We start from the raw sequence: 27626 nt of genomic DNA, 5'->3' as shown, positions 1-27626 counted from the left end.
ACCCTCTTTCCCGATGTATCTGCATGGCTCATTCAGGTTCTTTGCACAAATATCTCCTTCTCAGAGGTGCTTGGCCACCCTGTCTGACATGGCACCCCCCCATGCACACTTCTCAATCACTCTGTGTCATGTCACCTGCTTAATTTTTCTTCACAGCGTTTAGCACTCTGAGTGCTAACCCTGCAGGTCTTTCCAAAGTGTCCAGCACCAAGCCCAAGCTGCTGGAGGGCAGCAGGGCCTCCATGTCTGGGGTTCAAATCCAGCCATATTTCCTGAGGCCTAAGCAGAGGGAGTGGCCAGTCCTCATCTTGGTGCAGGGCTTTACCCTGGTCCCCTGGATGTGCAGACTGGATTGAGTGGAGGGAAGCGGGGAGGGGAGACAGCTGGGAGGCAGCCCTGGGGAGAGGAGGTGAGGCCCACGCTGTGGGTTGCAGCAGGTAGAAAAGGAAGGTTGAATGCTTTTTTCCTTCCTACAGTGCTGAAAATGGTGTTGGATGTGTACAATGAAAACTAAATAAAGGAAAGCATGTTAAGGTAGGCTAGAGTATTTGTTTTTGTCATCACATTACCAGTTTCAATTTGGAAAAAAGAATCTACAGAAATTAAATTACATCAGTGTTATTTAAACTTCTTCAGGATCTCCCCTCCTACGGTGGTACAGGGTCGTGCCTGCTGCATATCTAGCCTCATCCCACCCCAAGCAACTCCTCCCAAAGCTCCAGCCCCACAGTCACCTTCTCACCTTCAGTCTCGCACCCACCTGTGAAACAACTGCCAAACATGGACTCTGCTTCTGCACCCCAATCTGCAACCCATCCATCATCCATCTGGAGAAATGTGGGGAGACTTTCACACCTGCTTTGTTTAATCCTATAAACAAACACACTTTTCTGATCATTCAGCAGAATGGTGTTTAAACCTGTGGAACCCAGCTCAACAATGAGAAGTAGATGTCAAGGGGACATGACCCATCATCCTTTTCTGTGTAGCTAAGCCGTGGTCTTAAAATCTCTGAACATTTGCCCGATCTGTCATCGATAGCAAAAATTTGTTGCAGGTGGCAAAATTTGTTCCTAGGTCTCTCAACCTTATAAAAGCTCTAGAGATGAGAAGAGATGAGGCTCTGGTTGTGCCACCACTCTGTCCCCCCTTAAAGCTTCTTCCTCCTCCTCACACTCCTCATTCCCCCCTCCTCCCCCTTCCCTCTTCTTCCCCCTTACCCTCTCTCTCCATTTTTCTCCCCCTCCCCCCCTCCTCCCTCTCCCTGTCTCCTTCAGTGAACACTCTTTCTATCCTCAGGACATTATCAAAAGCTCTCGCTATCCTTGAAATTTTCCCTGGCAGAGGGAAAATGACAATGGATGTTTTAGTTTGATTCTCAGGTGCTGTTGCTTCTCGGGAATATGAACAGGAAGGAGTGACTGTCCAGGCAGAATTAGGGCTTGCCTGGGTCCTCTGGCCACCAGCCAGTAGAACCCTACCTTAACCCCTAACAAATGTACATCTAGGCTTTGGAGAACAAAACTTGGCCATTAAGAAATTCCTTAAAAATCAGGATGACACAACTACTGGTGCTTTTTCTCAAACTCTACTCCTTGACTTCTTGCATTACCAAATGTGATGATGATAATGCTGATGAAGATGATGAATTGTTACGTTCACTGACGTTGGTAAAGATGATGTTGGTGATGAGGATGGTGATGGTGTTAACATCTTAGTGTCTCATGCAGAATAAAATCCTTACCATGATCTGTTCCATCGTCCCCTCTCTGACCTTGTCTCCTTCCACTCATGCCCTCACTAGCCCTGTTCCAAGCAGGGCTTCCTTGCTGTTCCTTGAACTCTGCACATTTGTTCCGGCCTCAGGGCCTTTGTGCTTGCTGTTCTCTCTGCCTAGAAAACCACCCTCCTTACTGGTATGGTCTCCCTCATTTTGCTCATATCACTGACCAAGTGCCACTTTTCCTGACCGCCTTCTGTTTTTCTTCTCCTGACACATTATTTATTGTTAATGGTCTATCTCACCCCATTAGATACAAGTTCTGTGGTAACAGGGATTTTTGTCTGGTACTTTCACTGCTGTGTCATCAGAGAAAGTAACAGACACAGTAGTTGCTCAAAAATAAGTTGTTAAATGAATTAATGGATGACGTGAGTTCAAGTTCCAGCTCTCTTGCTCAGTAGCTTTGTGATCTTCGCCAAGTCATTTGCTCTCTGTTTCTCAGTTTTCTCATCCGCTAATGGGAATGCTAATGCCTACCCTCGTATCAAGAGGTCATTGTAATGATCAAATTAAAGAATATAACCGTCATAGCTAACATTGATTACTCACTTATTTTCACTTAGGCACCTTGCTAAGGGCTCCTAAATGGATTAATTCATCTAATGCTCACTACTGCCCTAGGAAGGTACCATTCTTAGCCTTGTTTACAGATGAGGTACTGAGGCATAGAAAGGCTAACTTGTCTAAACTTGCACAGCAAGTTAGGGGTAAAGCTCAGATTCAGACTCATGGGGTTCAGTTCTAAAAACCATTATATACCAAACACTTCGTAAACTGCAAATCAGTGATGTTGATTTTTTTAAAAAATAATGTGGTAAACTCCAACTAATTTTGGATATTTCATTACTTGAACATTTAAGAATGTAGGTTTTATCATTTTATTTTTCTACCTTTTTATGTATATTTTGACATGTTTTTATGTTTTTTCTCTCCCTTCCCTGCCTTCTCCACACACACACACACACACACACACACACACACACACACACAGAGTGGAATATTATGATTTTCTGATGAGCAGAGGTGCCTTTGCATCTTCCTGTGTAGCTGGGGGTTTGGCATGGGAGGCGGGCAGTACTGCCAGGCAGCACTCGCTGACCCAGTGGCCAAGACCTTCGCTGAGATGCCCAGCACTGCTTCTGCACAAGATTTCCTCCCCTGGAAGTGTCCACTGAATGAGTCTGCAGACTTTCAAAGTCTGCAAGGTGAGTCTGTACTGGTGGAAAAGAGCTCAGCCCCGAGATGCCAGCCAGGGAAGTCACTGAGCCCATCAGGCCCTCGGAGCTGAAAACACGGCCTCTGCTGGGAAACCGAAAGGAAGCAGTTCTTGCTGAGAGCAGGCCTTGGGCCGCCTGCCAAGTACTTGCCATCAACAGGGCAGTTAGAAGAAGCAGAGTGGTGAAGTAGGGGCCTGTAGGCTTCCCTAGCAGACACTGCATACTGACGTGGAGAAGACACTGGAAGATGTAAAAATGAGAGCTCTGCGATTTAGGACACGAGTCACCCCGAATAAGCCACTTGGTGCAGTGTGAAGGGTGTCAGCCTGGGTTTGGATCTCAAGCTGCAACTTTGGAGAAAGTCACTCTGCTTCCCTGGGCCTCACCTTTGGCATCTGCAAAATGAGCATCTGTTCATTCAATGATATTTACAGAGCACCTGTTCTCTTTCCCCAGACAATGGTTTAGGTGCTGGGTTAGAGCTCTGAGCAAAACAGACAAAATCCCTGCCCCCTGGAGCTTCTGTTCTAGTGAGAGAGATGGACAATTAAATATTTAATTGGGATGGATGGAAATATTTATGTCAGAGGGGGATGAATGCTGTGGGGGAAGATTAAGCAAGAAAACTGAGCTTGGAGCACAGCAGATGCTTTGTGGGGAGGTGTCACTGTGGGCGCCAGGGAGCAGAGGTGTGCTGCCAGCTCCGGGAAGCAAGACTTAGAGGCTGGGGGATTGGAGGCTGGAGTTGCTCAGTGTGTTTGACAATGGAAAGGAGGCCAGTGTGGAAATGACAGAGTGAGTTCGAACTGGGGAGGACAGGGGATGGTGGGAGGCAGTGTCATGTAGGATCTCACAACCTGTGTAAAGCTTAGGTTTTTTGTATTTAGTACTGTTTTATTATTGCTGCTGTTTATGCTTTTAATGATTCTCTTAGACTCTATGAGACTCTGAAAGAACTTAAGAAGTGAAGAAGATTACAGTACATGCAGAATGCTGATTTTTTAAAAAGGAATTTGTTAATAACACAGTTTCCTTCCCAAGAGTAAACATAACAGTCTGTTAGGGATTAGGGTGGAATTTTGATGAAAACTTGCTAGAGGACTTGAGAATGCCCTAATCCTACCTTGACAATCACCACCACCAGCCTTTTTCCAGGTTCCTAAGACAGACAAAAACACAAAGAGGAAGAGCAAATAAGAGTTGAAATACCACTAAGTGTTAGCTGGCCTAGGCCCACCCCGCCCCTCCCACCCCGTGCAGGGGCACCTGCTGAAGCTGGCCTGAATCACCTCTAGACCAAAGCAGTGCAGCTTCTTACCTGTCTTTAAAGCCAAAATCCCATTCATGGACATCACTTACTACATATGTATTACTAGATAGTTCCGAGGTACAACGAACACAATTGTAAAAAGAAAGAGCAGGACAGCTGGGCCTCTTTGGAATCAGAGTTCACTGCTGCCAACTCATGGGAGAGAGTGGCTGAAAGAGAGATGGATGCTGAGGTTGGCCTCTGAGGAGCTGCAAAGCAGGAGAGAGGACGTTAACATGATGACCACCCAGATCAGCAGGCACTCAGCTACAGAGAAGCAGAGTGTGGAAGCCGGAATCACACATGATTGCCTGGCTTTTCAACCCAGCAGTGACCCTGTCCACTGTTTAATGCAGCATTGTGATGTCCTAAGCACTAGATTAACAGTTCCTTTTTATGAGGTGTAGTGAGAAAGGTTAGCGAATAGGGCAGAGGGTGAGAAGTTGTCCTAGCATTAGGACAGGTACTGGAGGCTGCCCACCTTCTGCTATCAGCTCAGTATCTGTGTATCTCTTGTCTCTCTTTCCTCTCCTGCAAATTACAGAGGGTGTCTAAGGCCATGGAAAGGGGCACACTCTAAGGGCTTTAGGGTACAGTCTGGACCAGATAGGTCTTCACTAACTAACAGGAATTTCCAGTATCTTATCAGCCACCCTTGGATTCCAGAACAATCTGTCTGCCAGCATCTTGTCTTTCTCAGGAACTCTGGACAACAGCTCTTTTGTCAAAATCCTCCCTCCTTCAGTCAGGCTTCATGGTCAAGGCTGATAGCTGCTACCTCCACATTCCCACACATTTTTGGTTTCTTGTGTACATTCCAGTCACTCATCCAATTCCAAGTCCCAATTTCAGTTTCTTTCCCATTGATCTGTGGGCCTAATAGCATCCTTCAACTTATTATAATAATGATGATTGCAATCACCATTTTCTACTCTGTCAACAACATCATTATCATCGCAAATGCAATTATTGGTAACTAAACATGAATACCCCTTGCTTTCAGTAATATTATCTGCTTGGCATCACATACTTGCCAGGTGCCAGTTCCAGAGAGAATCAGCGAAAGACCTTACAGGAAACTGAATGCGTTCCATCTTGTTTGTGTGTGTGTGTGTGTGCACTCGTAGGTGTGTGTGCACGTCTTTTCTTGGAACTGGACATGTGTTTAATTATAAACAGGTGCTTATATTTCCTTCTGATCTACGGTGCTGTAGAAGAGATTTTGTTAATGGATATGATTCCAACCATATCTAGCACTGATAATAGAGCCTGGAACTCAGAAAGTACTATGTAAATATTTGTGGTTAAATATTTACCGCTCCCCTACTCTGCATACCTTAGTGTTTCCCAGTGGTCTCCCAAAGATGACTACACCCTAATCCCTGGAACCTATGAAAATGATACTCCAAAGGGAGTTGAAGATGTGATTACAATTAAGGACTTAAGATAGGAAGAGTATCTCTGATTATCCAAGTGGGCCAGTCTAACCACAGAAGCCCTTAAAAACGGAGAACTTTCTCTGGCTAGAGAGGGAGATGTGGCAGAAGGGAAGTCAGAAAATTTTGGAGAATGAGAAGGACTTAACATGCCATGACTAGTTTGAAGATGGGAAGTGCAATGTGACAAGGAGTGCAGACAGCCTTAAGGAGCTGGGAGAGGCTCCCAGCTGAAATCAGCAAGGAAGTAGGACCTCAGTCCTACAACTGCAAAGAACTCAATTCTGCAAACAACCTGATAGGCTTGGAAGCAGCTTCTTCCCAAAGCTTCCCAGTAAGAGCCCAGATGGCTGATACCTTGATTTTTGGCTCTGTGAAACCTGGAACAGAAATCAGCTGAACTAACATGGACTTCTGATGTATACAGTGAGATAATACATTTGTGTTGTCTAAAATTGTTACATTTGTAGTAATTCGTTATGGCAGCAATAGAATACTAATACCCTATAGAGTGACATTCACATTCCTTCACAGGGAATTCAAAATCCTCAGAACTGGTCTCCCACCCACCTTTCTAGCTCTGTCCTATTGTGTTCCTCCATATACTCCATGCCCCAGCTACAGAAGACATCTCACGACTCCATTGATCCGAGAACCCTGTGTTCTCACCTGCGCTTTTGTTCATGGAAACTTAGATTGGGCCTTTTTCCTCCTCTCTGCCTGGAAACACCCTCCCCATTCCTATGGTCTAGTGGATCTGGCAATGGACAGAGTTTCAGAAGGCGAGTTATTTAGCATGTGTAGGTGCCCACCTATAAAGTATAAAAATAACACTTTATTCTACAAGTATGTTTTCAATACCTGCTGTGTACCAGGAGCTGGGTATAAAGTGGTGAACAACTTGCTAATAAAAATATGATTGCTTGGCATTTCTTTTTCATATGCTGTGATAATAGTATTTTCCTTCTGTGATCATTAGGAGACACTGGTTAAGAAAGGAAGAGAGATGAAAATGAAAGGGACCATAGATGTAATTGACTCATGTTGATTATGACTTTCATTTTGAAGATGAAGAGAATTAAAGTGGAGAGAGAATGAGGGGTTTGCCTAAGGTCATACACGGGTCAGTGTTAAATCCAAAATTTAGCTCCCTGGACCCCAGACTTCAAGACCAATTTCTTTTCCACCATTCTTTCCTTCCTCCATGTATATGTTTACTAAAAGTTATAAACAGGAAAACTCAGATAGTCCAGCACTTTCAGGTATCATTGAGATCAATGTTGAAAACCTCGCACACCTGGTTTTAACAAGAGTAGCAAAATACAAAGACCATATATATGCCTGATTTTGTGAAAACCTATTTGTCTTTAATGGTGTCTGGTGGTAATATCCTGCAAACATATAACATGACTATTTTCTTTCCTAAAACAGAATCATGACAATCATAGTTATATGCAGCCTTCATATAACTTTAAAATCTCCCTACTAACAACAAATAAGTAAAAAGTAATGCAGATAAGATAGTGGGCTCAAGCTTTCAACAAAGTACAATAGAAAGAAGCTAAAATAATAGAGGATGTTTAAAACTGTGCTGAAACTCACAAGTTCATTTAGAAAGCAAAGAAAAATTTGTAGGTGTAGGTAAGCATGGCAATGGTGGAATGCCACAGTCACCATTCCTCAGTATAGGTGGAGACCCAAAGTAACAGAAGTGCTGGCTTCTTTGTTTATCATCCTCCCAGCTGGCAGATCACACTAACAAGCTGTTAAGAATTGTTTTCGCTGTCAGGGAAGCTGAGGGGACTGAGCTCTTGATTTTTCTTTTTTTTTTTTTTACCTTTAAGAGAGGTGGGGCTTTCCCCTGAGGAACTCTGAGAGGTCTGGCTGCAGTGGTGGGTTGAAGTCTGAATTAGGGAATAGTACTGGAATATATTCTGTCCAGTCAATTACATCGCTAGGGAAACATCCAATCAGTTTATTCTGAACAGAGCCTTTGAGGTTGTCTGGTTGCCCAGTGTCTGCGTGTATCTTGGAGTGGGTGAGTAGGAAGACTTTTTATCTGATCAGCAGGTTGAGGGGGTAAGAGGTATGTGGTCATTCTGCCTTGTCTTTGGACCTGTTATCACTGGGTACTATTTGGGTTGCTTCCTTCTTAGAATATTATACTATCTGATGTCAAGACACTGTCAGGCTACAGTAACTGAAACAACTTGAGACAGAGGTAAGGATAAACAAATAGATCAATAGAATAGAATAGAGAATTTGTAAATAGACTGCCACATACGAAGTGACTTGATGTTTGGCAAAGGCATCAGTGCAATTCTATTAAGAAAGATTGGTCTTTTTAATAAATAGTGCCAAGTTATTTGAATAACCACATGGAAAAACTTAACCTACCTTACATCTTATGCAAAAAATTAATTATAGATGGATTATAGACCTCAATGTGAAATATAAAACAATAAAGCTTCACATGACCTTGGGATAAGCAAAACATTTTTAAACTAAATACAATAAGAACACTAACGTAAAAGTTATTACAATTGTTTTCTGTATTTATATAAAATCTTCATTTTAAAAATTATGAAAGTTAGAAGATGAGCCACAGACTAGAAGAAGATATTTGCAAATGGTTGTATCTAACAAAGAATGTGTCCAGAATATATTTTACATACCTCTTACATACTAATAAGAAAAGTGCAAACAAAAAATAAAAATATGAACAAAAGATTTGAACAGGCATTTAATCAAAGAGATTATCTAAATTGCTCATTAGCACTTGACAAGGTGCTCAATATCACTGTCAGAGAAATGCAAATTAAAACTGCAGTGTGCTACCACTAAACACCCATCAGAATAGCTAAAATTTAAAACACTACCAAGTGTTGAAGAGGACATGGAACAACTATAATTCTCATAATCCTAATAGGTGTTTAAATTGATGAAACCACCTTGGGAAATTCTTCAGTGATATTTTCTAAAGCTAAATATATGCCTATCCTATGACCCAGCAGTTTCACTCCTAGGTATATACCCAAAAGAAATGAGTGTATATGTCCGCCAAAAGAGATGTACAAGAATGTGCAAAACACCTTTTTTCTTAATAGCCAATGACTAGAAATAGTCTGAGTGTCCATGATCAGCAGAACAGGTAAGTGTATTATTGTATACTCAGACAATGAAACACTACACAGAAGTAAAATGATTTCATCTAACCCCAACATCATGGATGAATCACACAGATATAATGATGAGTGAAAAAGGCAAATACCAAAGAGTACATACTGTGAGATTCATTTATATGAAGTTCAAGAACTTGCAAAAGTAAGCTATGGAACTAGAAGACATTAAAGTGGTAGCATCATGGTGTGAGAGTTGATATCAGCTATAATGAGGTTGAGGGAGCATTCAGGGAGGCTGGAAATTTTCTTAGTCTTCATCCTGATATTGATTATACAAGTACAAATCAATTAAAATCCATCGAGCGCTAAACTTAAAATTTGTGAACTTTAATTTAGCTATCCCTCTTTTTTTTTTGAGGCATTCTTCTAAGGTTCACAATATCTTTATCAAGATCTATCTTTAAGTAAGATTATACCACTTTACATACACTGTAAGAACTTTTTAACAGTACATTTCCATTTCCATCTTTGTGTTCTTCTTGTTACACTTTCTACTTCCACACGTGTCATAAACTCCCATAATACATAGTATTGTTTTGCAGTCAGTTGTTTGCCCTCAGAAGCAGAGAACTATGCTGAAGCAAAAGGAACAGACTTCCTTTTGAGTCCTGGAGTATTTACAAATGTACTTTTTATGGAAGAATGAAGAGTGAAAGTGAGGTGCCTACAGGCATGGCAGACTATGACAACTTGACCCTAATTCAAATTAAGGAGACTTTGAAGAAAAACGTCATCAGAGAAATTAGAAATATAAACAAGAAAGTATAAGTGGTCCAAATGAGTATAATTTCCTCTAGAATAAATTTGATTTCAGAAATATTTTTTAAGTTGATTATTTTTTATAGACATTTTAAAACAGAAAAAATATTTCATATTTATCCATTTAGTTACCATATGCAGAGTTCTTCATTTTGTGTCAGTACAAATTTCCATCTGGTTTTATTTTCCTTCTGCCTGAAAAGCTTCCTTTAACATTTCTTAGACTTACAATAAATTCTCTCAAATTTTATTTGCCTGAAAAAGTTTTTAGCATGCCTTGATTTTTTTAAAATGTAGTTTGCTGGATATAAAATTCTAGGTTGACAATTTTTTTTTTCTCAGTACTTTAAAGAAGCTGTCCCACTGTCTTTTAGTTTAATGTTTTCTGACGAGACATTGGCTGCCTTTCTTATCTTTGCTTCTCTTTATATAAAGTGTATTTTCCCCCTCTGATTGCTTTGAAGATTTTCTCTTCATCACTGGTTTGTTAGTAAGCTGATTGTTATGTGCCTTGGTAGGATTTTCTTTATGTTTCTTCTGCTTGGGATTCACTGAATTTCTTGGGTCTGTGGGTTTATAGTTTTCATCAAATTTGGAAAAATTTTGGCCATTTTTCTTTAAATATTTCCTAACCGTAACCCTTTAAAAACCCTTATGATCTTACCTTTTTTTCATTCTAGAACTTCAGTTACACATATATTAAACTGTTTGATATTGTCCTGTAGCTTACTGAGGTTCTTTTTTTTTTTTTTTTCCCAGTATTTTTGTGCCTGGGCTTCATTTTGTACAAGTGTATATTGCTTTCTCTTCAAGCTCACTCATATTTTCTTCTGTTTTGTCTAATCTGATATTAATTCCATACAATACATTTTATGTTTAAGATATTATACTTTTAATCTGTGAAATTTCTGTTTTTTCCATTTTTAAGTTTTACCTTTCTCTCTTTATCATGTTGAAGTTTTCCTCTACCTTCTTGAGAATGTGGAGCATATTTATAATAGTTGTTTTAACTTCCATTTCTGCTCTTTCCATCATCTCTCGTTTCTGGATCTTGATTTCTCCTTAGTATGGTTCATATTTTCCTGCTTCCTTGCATGTCTGGTAATTTATGATTGAATTTCATAAATTTTGTAATGTAAATTTAACATGTTGGGTGTTGGATTTTGTTGTATTCCTATAAATAGTGTTGTACTTTGTTTTGGGATGCAGTTAAATTACTTGGCATAAGTTTGATCCCTTCAGGGCATGCCTTTAAAACTTTTCTTAGTTTTAAAACTTTAAAACTGTTAAACCTTTAAAACTTTTCTTAGACAGATCTAGATAGAGTGATTAATCATCCCAGTCTGCCTGGGACAAAGGAGTTTCCCAGGACATGGAACTTTCAGTTAAAGACTGAGACTGAAGGGGCTTCTGAAAAGTGGGACTTTTGGTTTTAAAGTTGGGAAAGCTCCAAGTAAACTGGTACAAATTGGTCATCTTAGATCCAGAGCATGCTGCAGTCCAGGGCTAATTTAGCCCTACTACTAAATTTTTGAGAACTCTACTCATATTACAAGGTCTTTACACTTTGACTGGTGAGAACATGAACTATCTCCAGCCCTGTGTCTGGAGTGTTGAGTCTACTGTTTTCTGATAGTTCTATCATTGGCCCTGAGTACTTTCCTTTCATGCATGCTCAGATCAGTACTCAGCCAAAGACTTACAGATCTGCCTGGAGGTCTTTTTCTGGGCAATTGTATCTTTCCTTTGCTCTGCACTGCAAATTCTAGCCACCTCAGCATCCCTGAATCCTAACCTCTGACTCTTAGTGAGACTTCTGGGCACTGACTGCATTCTCCCACGCCTGGGAATTGCCTCCAGGCAGTCAGCTAGGGCAATCACAGGGGTAATTTCATGTGTTTCCTTTCTGCAGGGGTCACAGTCCTGCAATGCCTGTTGTTCAGTGTCTGAAAACTATTACTTAATATAGTTTGTCTGGCTTTCTAAGTTTAAGATGAGAGTGTAAATATAATCCCTGTTACTCCCTTGTGGCCATTAAGCAAAAGTCCTTGCTCTTTATATTTTATGCCTTAATATTTTGAAAATTGTTTATGTTATAAATATTTGAAGGGGTTGCTCTTTTTCTGGTTATACCATTTTTTATGCATTCAGTTTACTCTCACTAAGACAATTAAATATTTGAACATAATAATGATAGCTGTTTACAGAGATCCTCTTCCTGTGTATGTCTCAGCTCTGTGCTAGATGCTTCATATACACTATCTTGAATCTTTACCAAAAAATTTAAAGGTAGACACTACTGATATCATTGCCTCCATTTTAGAGGTGAGATTCAAAGCAGTTAGTAACTTGACCAAACACATCAGCTAGTATCTTGAACAGTTATATTTAAATGTAGTTTCTTTGAAAATTATTTATCTATACCACAATGCCTAATGTGTAGTATTTAAAGAGACATTACATTAAAAATAGTTGGGACCAAAATGTTTTGAGGTCAAAAGGTTAACTTATGTAGAAAATTTAAGTGACTCTGATAGTAGTGTTTTACAATATATTACTGTATGTGTGTGTGAGAGAGAGGGGGAGAGAGAGAGAGAGAATGTATGTGTGTATTTATATGCATTTAATTATGTGTTTGGTGAAGTGGATAAAGGAGCCTTACCTAAACCAGTTGACCTTCTTTGAACCCTGACACCTTTGCATGCAATAGTAAAATTGGATCCAATTTCCAAAATTATTGTATTACTTTTCTAGGATTGTTGTAACAAATTACCACAAACTTGGTGGCTTAAAACAGTAGAAATTTATCCTCTCAGTGTTCTGGAGGCCTGAAATCTGGAATCGAGGTGTCAACAGATCTGCACTCCCTCTGAAGGCTCTAAGGGAGACTTCTTCCTTTCCTCTTCCAGTTTCTAGTTACTCCTGTTGTTCCTTGGTTTTTGGCAGTGTAACTCCAATCTCTGCCTCTGTCTTCACACAGCCTTCTTTCCTGTGGCCCTCTGTCACCCCTTCTCTTCTTTTGTAAGGACATCTCATTATATTTAGGGCTCACCCTAATCCAGGATGATCATCTCATTTGAGAGCCTTAATTATATTTGCAAAGACCCTATTTCCACACAAGGTCACATTCACAGATATCAAGTGTTGGAACTTGGACATATCTTTTAGGGGATACAATTCAACCCACTACAGTTTCTACGAGAGCTTTCAGGGTCTTCAAAATTGGCTGGTCTTTGGGATTCTACCAGGGGAGTCATCATGCTAACCTGAATGAGAGATGGTTAGATACTTCTATGCTCATTCCCGTGGTTGTTGAAGTTTTTAGAAAGTTAAATGCAAGAGGTGCACTTTCTTTGCTACCCCGACTCTCCGTGCTTGACCGAGCAGAGGCTCGCTGCCCTATAACCCAGGCATCTACCTTCTGTAATTACTCATAAACCATGACCAGGAAACAACTGTAGACACCCGGATCTGACCAAGATGAACTTCTGACTGGTATGTACAAGCCTGAGGGTGTCTTCTGTCGAGGTATTTGGCCTTCCATTTGGGCAGCAAGACAGCCCCTGGGTCTTTGCCATCTATGAGTTAGAAATTCTACCATCCAAGATTCTGATTCACTCCCTTTTTTCATATACTTGGTGCCCAGCTATTCTGTGTTGCAACTTTCTTCTAACTTCTTCTGCTTCATGCACAGAAGCAACAACTTTTCGTGCTAATTCTTCTTCGTAATCTCACAAATGAAGTATCTGAAACATGATGGGACTGAATTTTTAAGGCATTAGATTTAATAACTAGGTCATTACCACTGTTAACCAACCTGACCTCATTAACAGGGCTTTTTGCTTTTCACCTTGCCACAGCATAATGAGGTTATTAATTAGAGCAAGAAACACAAGCACTCTGGGTTTGCTTTAAAGCCATCTGAAGAGATGGCTAGGTCTTCGGTCATAATTCCTGGTAAATGATTCCAAGGGGATACAGTTAAATCACCATGAAATGATATTTCCCTTCAATGTAAACTTGTTTTTCTCTTTAAGTGGTTTATTTTTAGGTCCCTAAAATTCCCATTTGTAATCCACCTAATATCTTATTCAGCTAAACAGTGAGGACAGTGGGGTGCAGCAGTTAAAAGCACAGGCTGGAGCCAGACTTCCTGGGGTTAAATCCTGGCTCTGCTGCCTACTGTGTGACAGTGTGCAAGTTATTTGATCTCTCTCTGCCTCGGTTTTTCATCTGGACAAGTATGAGGATTAAAGGAATTCATACGTATAAAATGCTTAGGAGAGTACCTGGAACATAGTGAGTGTTTCATGTATGTGAGCAGTTATTTTTGTTTGTTAAATTCAAAGAAATAGCTTTTGGCTTCTGTGTAAGTCAGTCTAGTACTATGCATTTTCTAGGATGGGGTTACAGGTTGAATTGTGTTTCCCTAAAATTCCTGTGTTGAAGTCCTAACCCCTAGTACCTCAGAATGTGACCTTTTTTGAACATAGGTATTTAGAGATAGGATATTTACAGAGGTAATCAAGTTAAAGTGAGGTCCTAATCCAGTATGACTGGTAAAAGGGATACAGAGACACGCATAGAGGAAAAACATTGTAATGAGAGATAGGGAGAAGGTGGCCATCTACAAACCAAGGAGAGAGGCCTGGAACAGAGCCTTCCTGCACAGCCCTCAGAAAGAACCAACCCTGCCCACACCTTGATTTTGGACTTCTAGCCTCCACAACTGTGAGAAGACAGTGTTCTGTGTTTAAGCCACCTAGTGGTGGTACTTTGTTATGGCAACCCTAGGAAACAGACGGTTATAACATCAAATCGCTATCCCCAGGGAGCATATAATCTGGTAGGACGGATATATTCCACAGGAATAGCAACATAGATTTGCTAAAGCTTGCTCAAACAAATAAGCCAACAAAAAGATGGACTTATAAGGATACAGAAGTGTCTAATAAAATACAAGTGCAGGATTGTAGCTGGCACAGAAACATCAAGAATACTCCCTATACTCTTGCCTCTGCCCCTCTCTTGGTGACCATCTCTCCCCACCGTCCCCTCCACTGGAGTTAGAGTTGCTTCTTCCACCTTCAAGGAGGTAGAAATTAGTAGCAATGCAACTTTGGACATGTCACTATGTCTCTCTGCACCTCAGCTTCCTCATCTTTCAAAAAGGGAGATAAAAAATATTACTAATTTCCTATGTTTCAGGTGAGGTTTAAATGTGTATTTGGCACATATAAGTATCCAATAAATGTTATAAGTTATTGGCATCACTAGTATTTGATGAATCCTTATTGTTTTACTTTCTCTTTCAGGCTGAATTCTCAGAGTTGAATCTAGCTGCCTATGTTACTGGGGGCTGTATGGTGGACATGCAGGTTGTGAGAAATGGGACCAAGGTTGTGAGGTAAGGTGGACTGAGGTACAGAAAACCTTCATTTGAGAGGTGTGTATGGGGTATCTCCCTTTGCCAACCCCTTTGTCTGTTGCCTGCAACCTAACTCCTCTACTACACGTGCTTTCATGTATGGAATGTCTGCTTCCAGAGAGTTTTAGGTATTATTGCATAGGAATGACTGGTGGCACAAACAATATGGGAAAACAACTGAGTATGCTGGAATGGGCCCTGGGCTTGGAGAAAGAAGACTTGGGTTCCATTTCTGACTTTATGGCTCTATTCGGGGATATTATTTAGTCTCTCTTGCCCTGTGATTCTCATCTGCGGCATGATGATAGTGAACATGGAAGTAGAAGGCATGTATGTGAGAATACCCTATTAATTCTAAAGTGCTGTACAAATGTTAAGAGTTTATTAGAATAGGCTGCATCCCGCTTCCAGCAGTAGAACAGAGTAAGTGTTCAGAGACTCCCCTCCCAGGACATCACACCTAAAAGTACTAGATATAATATTTCGCCCCCAAATCTGTTTATAATATAAACAGCTGAACTGGAGGGGAAGTGAGGGAATTCTTCAGAAGATCAGAAATGTCAAAAAAGTATAAATCTGCAGGAGAGGTAAATAGGGTATTAAAATATTTCTATCTAGTTAAGTACCCAAAGAATGGTACAGACTAGGTCCTGTGAGGGTTTAGGTGGGGAAGAAATAGAATTCAGATTTGGGGAAGTAGAGACAACAAGAAGAAATTTGAGGAAAAGGTGGCATTTGTTCTGAGCCTTTTCAGATGGTAGAATATGGGCATTCTATGTGTTTTAAGAATAGGAAACAGTCTTTGTATAAACCAACAAGCAAAAAAAAGGAGTATGTTTGGGAAATTATGATAATTTTACTAAATCAGCCATCATTTACTGAGTACCTGCCATTTGCCAATGAAAACATTACATGGCTTCCTATTTCCAGTAATGGTAGACCAACTGTAGGTTATCTGAAAACAACTTAAAAACTGGTTTTAAATAACGATAATCTTCAAATCCATCAAAGAGTTGACATGACAGTAAGGACTTACTAGGAAGAGAATGATAGGAAATGGAAACCAGAGAGATAAATGAGTACAGAAGCTTCATTTTTCCTGAGAGTACTGCTGAGTCTAGCAAACTTGAAAATTGGTTTTGATAGCCTAGCAGGGGCAAGGGAGAAAGAAATAGCCAGGTTTTCTCAAGGTATAATGGTAGACCCTACCCAAAATAAGCTGAGACCTCAAAGGACTACATCTCAAGGTGAATGTGAACTATAGGTAGATGAGCCCTCACAAGTCACTGAAGCTTGAATTGCACTTTGAGTGGCCTTCCAGGGAAGCTCAAGCATTAAATTTAGTTTATGGTAATCCCAGACATGCCAGAAGTCAAAGCGGATCCTGTGTAGTGGAAGGCACTTTCATACTAGGCTTCGAATAATTATTCAGATAACTTTTTGTATAATAGCTAGCACATAGTCAACAATAACCAGGCATATACATTATGAATGAGAAGAAACAGGAAATATAGATAAGCAGAAAGATACCCTCAAAAACACACATTCTTAAAAGAAAAAAATCATACATATTAAGTTGAAAAAAATCAGGTTGGAAGATATCTGCAAGGAATAGGAAACTATAAAGAATGACACAACCAGTTTTATTAAAACCAAACAGAACTTCTAGAAATGAAAACTACAATAACCAAAATTATTGGAAGTGTTGTGTTTAATGGCATATTAGACACCATTGAAAAGGCGGTTAATGAAATGAAAGGTAGAGCAGAAGAAATTATCCCAAATGAAGCACAAAGAGAAAAAAGACTGGAAATGCAGAAGAGATGGTTAGATCTCCTGAGAAGGTCTAACATTCATTTAGCCAGAGTTTCATAAAGGGAGGGAAAAGAGAATGGAGCAGAGGCAGTAAAATAAGAAATGATAGCTGAGAATCTTTCAGGAAGATACCAAACTACCAACATTAGAAGCTCAACAAATTTAAAGCAGGATTACTAAAAAGAATTCTATACCAAAACACAATAGTTTAAATGCAGAAAGATAAAGAAAAATAAAAAGTAGCCAAGGGAAAAAGGCAGATTACTTGATTGGAGTAACAGACTGACACTTGGCTCTCAGGCAGCAGAGGTGGAAAGATATCTTCAGTGTGCTGAAAGAAAATAATCGTCATCCTCAGGGAAATGTATTTTATGAAAGAAGGCAAAATAAAAACATTTATAAAGATAAGACCTCACTAAGGGAAATTGTAAAGTATGTACTTTAGGCAAAAAGGAAATGACCTCAGAATAACATAGAGCAGCAAGAATACATGAAGAGCAAAGAAGGTGGAAATGCTAATAAACATTGTCTTCAAAAAACAATTAATAATCATAATAATGACATCTTATGGATTTTTAAAATATATGAAGGATTCAAATAAACCATAGTAAGTGAGTATAGAGGCTGGGGCTAAATATAATTAAGATGTTCTGAGGCCCTTGTATTGTCAGGGTGGAAAGTTATGTATTGATTAATAATAGGCTTTGAAAAGTTAAAGATGAAAATTAAAGAATTAAAGAATAAGTAAAGGTAATCTCTGTGATAATTACTTAAAAAATAGAAACAGAATGTAGTACTTAAAAACGATGAGAGGGGCTTCCCTGGTGGCGCAGTGGTTAGGAATCCACCTGCTAATGCAGAGGATACGGGTTCGAGCCCTGGTCCAGGAAGATCCCACATGCCGCGGAGCAACTAAGCCCGGGCGCCGCAACTACTGAGCCTGTGCCACAACTACTGAAGCCCGTGCGCCTAGAGCCCGTGCTCCGCAAGAAGAGAAGCCACCGCAACGAGAAACCCGCGCCCTGCAACAAAGAGTAGCCCCCGCTCACTGCAACTAGAGAAAGCCCGCATACAGCAACAGAGACCCAAAGCAGCCATAAATAAACAAACAAATATTTAAAATAAATAAATAAAAAACAATGAGAGAGAAAAATAGAAATAATAAAAGAAAACAAGAAAGGAGAGAAAAACCAACGTAGAACAGTTGTTATAAATAACACAAAATAAGATGATAGGTTTAGACCCATATATATCAACAGGCTGGTATTCTGAATGGTGTGTACAGCAGCACGGGTTATTAAAATATTGAAATTTTTCTATACAAATTGATAAATAGCCTCTGACCTGAGCCCACTGAATGCCTTCAGCCACCCTTATTTACCCCATGGTTAGGCATGGCCATTGAACTACTCTTTTGTCCCCCAGTTCACCACACTCCTGTCCCCCATCCCATATCCTTGTTTCTCCTGTGATCAGAGGATGCCCAAATGTTGCAGGGGAGAACACCCTTGGAAGCAGTAGTGGAACCCCAGAGAGCAAACGCCTGGTTGCCTTTGTCCCTTCAAGGCTGTTTGCCTGTGAGTCCCCTAGAGTTGCCATCTCATGGTCACTTGTGAGAACTGCAACTTTCTCAAAGTACCCTACAAGTTGCTAAATATTTTTATCACCAGTATATATGAGTAATTATATTAAATGTAAATGAACTAAATACTCAATTTATAGAGCATCTACAGCAAGATTGTCAGAGTAGTTTTTTTGTTGTTGTTGTTGCTGTTTTTGGCTGTGCTGCTTGTGAGATCTTAGTTCCCCGACCAGGGATTGAACCTGGCCCATGGCAGTGAAAGCCTGGAATCCTAACCACTAGGCCACTGGGAACTCCCCCAGAGTAGATTTCTTTAAAATACAGCTATATTCCATTCAAGAGATTCATCTAAAACATAAGACTGTAGAATGTTTGAAAGTTAAAAGATGGAAATAAATATATATATTAAATAAATATATAAGTTAAATATTAAATAAGTTATAAATAAATATATATATACACATACATACTTATACATACCATGTAACAACTGGGCAAAAGAAAGCTAGCCAATATAGTTGTATTAATATCGGGGGAAAAATAGACTTCCAGGTGAAAAGCATTACCAGGGAAAAGGAAGTAACCCATTAGGATAAAGGAGTCATTGACCAAGAAGAGATAAAAATTTTAAATTTATAGGGCTCAAAAAAAGTGCCTCAAAATGTACTTCAAAAATTGGCAAAACTGCAAGGAGAAATTAACAAGTCTTCCATCATGGGAGATTTTGAGAATGGTGCTACATATATACATTTATTTACTTCTCACAGCAGCCTCATTATGCACATAAAAACTATAAAAAATGTAAAATTCAATATTTAGGAATCTCTGTATGTTCATATTTGAGATTATTTGTCTTATGTCTTGTTTCCCTATCTGGGAAAGGGACTGGATCATCTTCTTTGTAATATGTAGAAATGAGAGCATCTATTCCATTAATCCCCAAATTTGGCTGCAGATTAGAATTACCTGGGAAATGTTTTAAAATCCTGATAGCCAGGCAATAGGAAAAACCAATTACACTAGGCTCTCTGAGGGTAGAACTTAGGTATTGGTAGCTTTAAAACTCCGCAGGTGGGGGCTTCCCTGGTGGCGCAGTGGTTGAGAGTCTGCCTGCTGATGCAGCGGACATGGGTTCGTGCCCCGGTCCGGGAAGATCCCATATGCCGCGGAGCGGCTGGGCCCGTGAGCCATGGCCGCTGAGCCTGCGCGTCCGGAGCCTGTGCTCCGCAACGGGAGAGGCCACAACAGTGAGAGGCCCGCGTACCGCAAACAAAAAACAAAAACAAACCAAAAAAAACTCCCCAGGTGATTCCAGTGGGCAGCCTGATGGAGTATCTCCCCAGATTGCTTGCACATTGGCCCTGAACTGGGGCTGGGTCATCTGTAAAGCTGAGTATCCTGGGGGTGTGCTGCCTGAAGAAGATCACCTTGCAGAAATGGATATCTCAAGCCTCATTCTAGACCTGCCATCTTCTTCCAAAATTTATTAAAATGTTCACAAAAATAAATTTACAAAACTGTTCCAGGTGATTCTTTTTCTTTTTTTCAATTTTTTTTTTTTTTTTTGCTGTACGCAGGCCTCTCACCGTTGTGGCCTCTCCCGTTGCGGAGCACAGGCTCTGGACGCGCAGGCTCAGCGGCCATGGCTCACGGGCCCAGCCGCTCCGCGGCATGTGGGATCTTCCCGGACCGGGGCACGAACCCGTGTCCCTTGCATCGGCAGGCGGACTCTCAACCACTGCGCCACCAGGGAAGCCCTAGGTGATTCTTAATCAGCTAGTCTCCCAGCACTTAAGAATGGCAGGCTTGGAAGGTAGTTGTAATGGTTTGAATTGTGTCTCCCCAGAAAAGATGTGTTAAAGTCCTAAGACTAGTACCCCAGAATGTGATCTTTGGAAGTAGGATCATTGCAAATGTAATAAGTTAAGGCCATACTGGAGTAAGATGGGCCCTTAATCCAATGTGATTGGTATCCTTATAAGAAGAGGGAAGCTTGGACACAGAGACACAAGGAAAAACCATGTGATGATGGAAGCAGAAATTAGAGTGATACAAGACAAGGAATGCCAAGGATTGCCATCCATCAGCAGAAGCTAGGAGACAGGCATAGAACGAATTTTCCCTCAGCCCTCAGAAGAAACCAACTCTGCTGACACCTTGATTTCAGACTTTGAGCCTCTAGAACTGTGAAAGAATAAATTTCTGTTGTTTTAAGCCATGCAGTTTGTGGTACTTTGTTAAGGAAGCCCTAGAAAACTGATACAGTAGTGCTTCTCAAATTTTAACGTGCATACAAACCCCCTAGAGATCTTGTTAAAATGCATTCCCATCCATTAGGTCTTCAGGTAGGACCTGAGATTCTGAGTTTCCTACAAGTTCCCAGATGAAGCCAATGCTGTCAGTCCTGTGACCTTGATTTGAGCACAAAGGCTTCCAGATGATGTTGATGCTTCTGGTGGAAGACCATAAGCATCAGTAGCCAGGGCTGTGAGAACAGTGCCGGTATAGCCAAAGCTCTGGGTTCTAGGATCCATGGAACTGTTAAGATTTATTTTGTCCATGCCCAGGATGGTGCTTACAATCTCAGCCCAGCAGCTTATTTCAGCGAGCCACAGGTTACAAGGTGCCAGACCTGCAAGAATGTGCACACAAACCAGGTAGCCCCAGCCTGACTCACACTGCATCCTGCAGGTGAGGAGTCACTAGAATCTTCCTCCGGCATGTAGTGCCATACCAAGCCCTAACTGTGGTCTCCCAAAGCAGGAATGTCGAGCAGTGCTCTTGCCTTGCAGTGTATTCTTTCAAAGAGACTTAGGTGTTGCATTGAAAATGCCCTTAAGCACTTCCAAGTCTACAATAGGAGCAAAGCTGAGATCATCTAAAGTCTTGCTCGTGGGGAGCACCTTTGGGGAAGATGACCAAGATGGGTGGTAGAGCAGACCACTGCTGGTTTTCTCCAGCATCTGTTCCTCCTGCTTTGGGGAATGGCACCTAGATTTTCCATTGGGGCGACCCTTCCCCAGCTTGCAGTCTGTGTGGTGTCTAGAGCTGACAGCAATAACCAGCCCTAGAATCAGAATGTCACACTGGGGGAAAAAAAAGCCTGGGACCCAAGCCAGGCCAATGAGAATTCATGTGAGACTTTTGCTGGAACTCTTGGGTGAGAGACACATGTGTTCTGCTGGGGCTGCTGAGCTGGTGGGATGAACTCCTGGAGCTGCTGGTGGCCATGGCTCTTTCTCTTAGAGGGAAGGATCTGCTGAGAATGAATCCAAGGCAAAGGAAAACACAGCCAAGATAGAGAAGGAGAGTCAATGACCTGCTGATGTTATTCAAGGCCCTGGATCCAGACTCATCTCCAAGCTGGAGCCAAAAAAATCCTTTTTGATAAAGCCAGCTTGAATTGCACACACAGAATTCATGAATTTTTATTTATTTAGCAAACGCTTTATAGCATTTCCTACGTGCTAGGCACTGTCCCAAGCACTTAACATGTATTGACTCATTTCATCCTTTCAACAACCCTATTAAATGTGTACTGTTATCCACATTTCTAGATGAGAAGATTGAAGCACCAATAAGTTGAGTAATGGAATCAAGGTCTCCAGCCAGTAAGGGTCAAAACTAGGATTCAAGCCTAGGTAGTTGGCTCCAGAGCCTTTGTGTCACCACTTACTGGACTGCCTTTTTAACAAGGGGGAGATTGTTTCATAGTTAGAGCTGCTTAAAGAGGCAGTAAGTTCCTCATTATGAGTAGTATGAAAAAATACAATTAGACAGTAGACAAATACTGAGGGGATCCAAGAATCTGAATTTAGACAGTGAGAACTTAGTGAAATAAGAGGGCACTCATGGGGCTTCCCTGGTGGCACAGTGGTTAAGAGTCCGCCTGCCAATGCAGGGGACACGGGTTCATGCCCCGGTCTGGGAAGATCCTACATGCCGCGAAGCGGCTAGGCCCGTGAGCCATGGCCGCTGAGGCTGCGCGTCCGGAGCCTGTGCTCCACAACTGGAGAGGCCACAAGTGAGAGGCCCGCATACCGCAAAAAAAAAAAAAAAAAAAAAAAAAAAGGCACTCATTAGTAAAATGAAAACATATGAGAGTATAAAACTGATAAAGGTAATTAGTTAGATTAAGAAGACTCTAATACTGTATTGGTGGTGTGTAAATCACTTTTAACTTTAGTAAAAAGGTTAAAAGACCAGAAGTATTAAAAATAACAATAGCTACGATGATTAGTTAATCAATATACAATATAAAAAGATGTAAATTGCGGCATCAAAAACATAAAATATAGGGAGGGGCAAGTAAAAGAGTAGTTTTTGTATGTGATTAAAGTTAAGTTGTTATCAGCTTAAAATAGACTGTACTATAAAATTTTTTATGTAAGCCTCATGGTACCCATAAAGCAAAAACCTATAGGAGATACACAAAACAGAAGAAAGGATTCAAAGCAAACCCCTACAGAAAAGCATCAAATCATGAAGGAACCCAGCAAGAGAGGAAGAAAGGACAAAGGAACTACAAACCAGCCAGAAAACAGTTAACAAAATGGCAATAGTACTTTAAATAACTATTTTAAATGTAAATGGATTAAATTTTTCAATTAAAAGACATAGAGTGGCTGAACGAATTGAAAGAAAAAAAGACCCAACAATATGCTGCTTAAAAGAGATTCACTTTAGCTTTAAATACACTCATAGGCTGAAAGTGAAGGGGTAGAAAAAGATATTCCATGCAAACAGAAACCAAACAGAGCAGGGGTAGCCATACTTATTTCAGACAAAATAGACTTTAAGTAAAAAACTGTAATAAGAGACAAAGAAGGATAGAAATTTTGTTATTCTCTTACTCACATTACCCTTGTCCACTCCTTGGCATCTGGTCCTGTTGAGCCCACCCCAGGCCAGCATGAGTGGACTCTGGGTCTGTGCTGGAAGCAGCAGGAAGTAGAGATTTCTCCCAGGTGCTGAGTGTGACTCAGGCTCATCTGGGGTACAGGATGTGTGTGTTGCTCTTCCTTAGAAATCTGTTGCTCAGACCTGAGATTCTACCTCTCTCTGAACCTCAGCTTCTTCATCTGTAAAAGGTAATTGTATTATTTTACATAGTTTTTGTAAGGATTAAATGACATATGTGAAAAGTTTGTTTATTCATTCCACAGATGTTTATTAAGGGCCTACTATGTTCCAGGTTCCATTCCAGATATTAAGGATTGTATCAGACAGGGGCTAGGCAGAAAACAGAAGTCATCCCCAAATGGTTTAAATAAAGAGATTTTAATAAAGGAATCACGGAGGGGTGTGTGGGGCTCAGGGAACATGAGGCATCCAATAACAACAGCAAGAAGCCATTATCATCATTAGGGGTGAAGGGACAAGGAAAGGAAGTAGAATTAATAGACTCAATCCAGAAGGTTTGACCTGGACTTGGGCAGGAGAGCCATGCAGTTGAAGCAATAGTTGTAGAAGAACTTAGCTACCTCCAAAGTCCTACACTGAAGCAGGGTGGGCACTAGGAAGAAGTACCACCACCCTCCTTTCCCCCTGCCCTCCAGTCTCCTGCTGGGACCTCACTTTGGCCCAGTGAGCAAGAGAGCCCGATAGGTACTGTCCACAGAGTTCAGCCTCCTGGGGCTCAGAGCAGGGCAGAGAAGAATGGGGTGGGGGCAGGAGGGCCCCAAAAGAATAACTCTCATAGGAATCACCGGTAAACAAAACAGTCCACATCTCTGCTCAAGGCCAGATTCTACTAGTGCTTTGTATATGGCAAAGTATTACACATGAGTTGGTTAAATCATGGGTAATTGTAGTAATTAAACTGATAGTACCCCTTACTCTGGTTTCTGTCAAACACCCAAACTAAGTGTGGTCTGGCAGCCAGCTCGAGGTGCTCAAGAGCAACTCAGACAATCCAGGTTCTCAGTAAAGTTGTGTAATTCTATTTAGAGAGCAGAGCAGGGGCCATTCCAGGACATGTTAAGATTCATGCATTGTGGATGGCTGTTGCCATTCTGGGCCCAAATTCAAGCCTGGCTTCAGAATGGAGCAATAAAAAAGGGCAGCCGTGTCCATACAGCCAGATGGGATTCAAAATACAGGACAGGAGAAACCAAGAATGAAAAACACCCACGGAGGCAGATGTTAATGAGGTCCCAGCCTAATTACACAAGCCCTGCTCTCAGTGTCCAGCATTACGCAACACTAAATTATAGGCACCCATTCAAACCACAGTGGCTGATAATGTGTCTCCGCTCATTAGAAGGTCAGACCTCAGAGAGGGTTGAAGAGAAGGAGCCAGAAAGCTTAAGTAACACAAGACCTTGAGGAAAGGCATTGAAGACTCTCAAAAACTACCCTTGGTACCCACCCCAGGATTACTGTTTCCAGGGGGGATATTTGGGGCAAGATGTAGATGTGTGGGCCTGTCCCAGAGGAGGAGTTATTTTACAAAATCTTAGATGTCCAGAGTTAGAAGAGTCCCTTAGAGTTTTCTGTGTGTCCTCATTTTACAGGTGGGCACATTGTGCCCCAGGTGGCAGGGAGGAAGATGACTTGTCCAAATCCTCCTAGCATGTTAGCTTTTGTGTCAGGATCAGCTCTCAATCCTGAACCTCTATCCTGAGAACTCTCAAACATCCCATCAAAGAATATTATAAAATCATGTTTATTTCACACATAATTGCTCAAAGTCTTCTGACCTTCCTGAACTTGGAATTTCAAATTCCAGATATTCATTCATTCAACAAATATTTATTGAGCAAATTCAGAGTGCCAGGCACCCACCAGCAAATCACAGAGAGCTCAGTTTCTACTCTCCCTTCGCAGCACCTGTGTCTGCTTGGAAAGGTGCTTCCTTTCATTCTCCTAAGTGGTTACACACACACTGAGCTTTTCCTACTTTCCTTTCTTTCATTCATTAAAGATGTGCCAGACATAGAGGATACAGTAGTGAACAAAATAGACAATACCCTTTGTGGAGCTGACATTTAAGCTACAGATACTGACAACAAATAAGAAAACAAATATGCAGTCTAATGGCAGGTCGTGAGAAAAGGTTGAAGCAAAAGATGAGATAGAGAGTGACTGGTATTCGAGGTGGGGTGATCAGGGAAGGCTTCTCTGAGGAGGTGACTTGAGTAGAAACCTAAATAATGTGAGCAGAGTGAGCACTGTGGACTTGGGAGAGGAGCTTCCCCCTCTCTCTCTTGACTTTGAGTGGATGTGCACACAGGTAAGGGGCAGCTTTGGGGCCAGAAGAGGCAAAGAAGGAATGCAGAGACCTCCCTTGACCTGGTGCACTCATGTCCCCTTCTCTACCTTCTTCCCTAAAGTTGAATTTGGCACCCCCTCCTCTGTGCCAAAAAGCATCTAGGACTTGCCAGGTAGGAGGGGTGGCTTCATGGCTGAAAGCCCACCTGCAGGGCCAGAGCAGACCACCTGGGGTGGGTCTCAGCTTTCCCTTCTGCAAGCTAGGAGGCCCTGGATTAGTTTTTCCACCTTCCTAGCTCTTGGTTTCCCCATTTGTAAAGTGGGAAGAAGTAACTTACCCGTGCTTCTGAGAATGATACGTATAAAGTAGGTAAGCGGTGTCTGGGGACAGTCCTTGCACCTGCTCTTCCTTTCTCTTGAAACACTCCGCAGATGTTACCATGTCGCACCCTTTCAAATGTCTGATCAAATGCCACCTCCTCGGAGAGACCTTGCCAGACCATACTGTCCCCACACTCGAGCCCCAACTATACATTATTTTCCTTCAGGCAGTCATCACTGCCTGAAGCTATAGATAGGTAAATAGATGGATGATAGATGATTCATTGATCGATTGATCGATAGCTGCTAGATTAGGTACATAAATAAAATATATTAACGTAATATTATTATAATGTATAATATAAAATAATATATACAGATGATAATGCTTTATGTAATTAGATAATACATTAATATAACAATATTAATGTTATAATCAATGTATATTATATTAATTATATTATATTTTGATTATATAATGTAATTATTATATTACAGATATAGATAAGATGTGCTATTTATATAATTTATTTTATTGTATTATTTTCTAGAAGAGAAGACCGTGTAGGCAGGGACTTTGTTTTGCTCCCCCATATTCCCAGCCCCTAGAACAGGGCCTGTCATGTATCAGTTTCCCAATAATTATTTGTTCAATGAATGAAGGAATGAACCAACACAACCAGTGGCTCTGTGTTCTTGTTCTTACTGCTCTCCCTGCATTGTGATGGATTCAGGAGAACACTAATCATTATTTACTTCTCATGTCTCCCACTGGACTGGACCTTCCTAGAGGATCAGGTTAAGGACTGTTTTTCCAAGTTGTACCCCAAGCGCCTGGCTCAGTGCCGAAATCTTTGCTGAAGGCATTCAGGACTGGCCGACTCTTCAAATGAATAAGAATCCCACAACTTTGCAAAGTAAAAAGCTCACAACTGAGAGGACCCCAGCCAGCTTGCACCAGGCGTGGACTTGCTGACCAGCACACCGCCCACCGCCTTCTCTCCCTGGGAGGGGACGGGGTCTGGGAGGCCAGGGACAATGAGGCATTGAGGGTCCCAGCAGAGCAGCCTTGGTGGGGGAAGGCCCGATCTATCTCTTTGCCCAAGGCCTTTGCCCTCAGCACTGCAGGAGAAAGCAGAATCCCTGGGGACTTGCAGAGGTGGGGCGTGGGAACGGGAAGAAAGCAGCACAAGAAAGAGACAGTGAGAGCCTGTAAAGAAATGCCAGGCTCCGCTCCCCATGCGCCTCCAGCCAACAAGCCAGCAGCAGATCTGCCAGCTCCCCCAGGAGTGGGAGCAGAGCACTGACAGAGAAAAGCAGTGTGGCTCCTGCTTCCCAGGATCATAGAAATTGGGGATGGGAGAGACCTCAGAGGCCACCGGAGAGCCCCTGCCCGCCCCACACGCACCTTCCTTCCCACATGCTGCGGCTACTCCCAGGAATGGCTCCCGCACTGGGTCCCACTCTGCCATCCCGGGGCACCTGCTCCCAACCTGACGTGATCCACTGTGGGAGAAATTGCCTGATGATTACTTCACCCTTTTGACTTTGGCGTCCTGTTTCTCATTGAGAAGCCATCACC

The 27626-nt window shown here is 41.5% G+C and overlaps 1 protein-coding gene across 2 annotated transcripts in view; it reads left to right on the top strand.

The window, feature by feature from the left end:
- The window catches only part of SYN3 (synapsin III), a 461812-nt gene that overhangs the window by 86458 nt on the left and 347728 nt on the right, over positions 1-27626 (top strand). For both annotated transcript variants that reach the window (XM_049694415.1, XM_004269401.3), the window contains exon 4: positions 15002-15093. In XM_049694415.1, coding sequence (XP_049550372.1) covers positions 15002-15093 — 92 coding nt within the window. The remainder of the gene's footprint in view (positions 1-15001; positions 15094-27626) is intronic.

This window comes from Orcinus orca, chromosome 11 (assembly GCF_937001465.1).
Source record: "Orcinus orca chromosome 11, mOrcOrc1.1, whole genome shotgun sequence".
In the NCBI taxonomy this organism is placed as follows: Eukaryota; Metazoa; Chordata; class Mammalia; order Artiodactyla; family Delphinidae; genus Orcinus; species Orcinus orca.
Note: the sequence above shows the minus strand (reverse complement) of the source record. Positions and strands in the feature narration are given on the sequence as shown.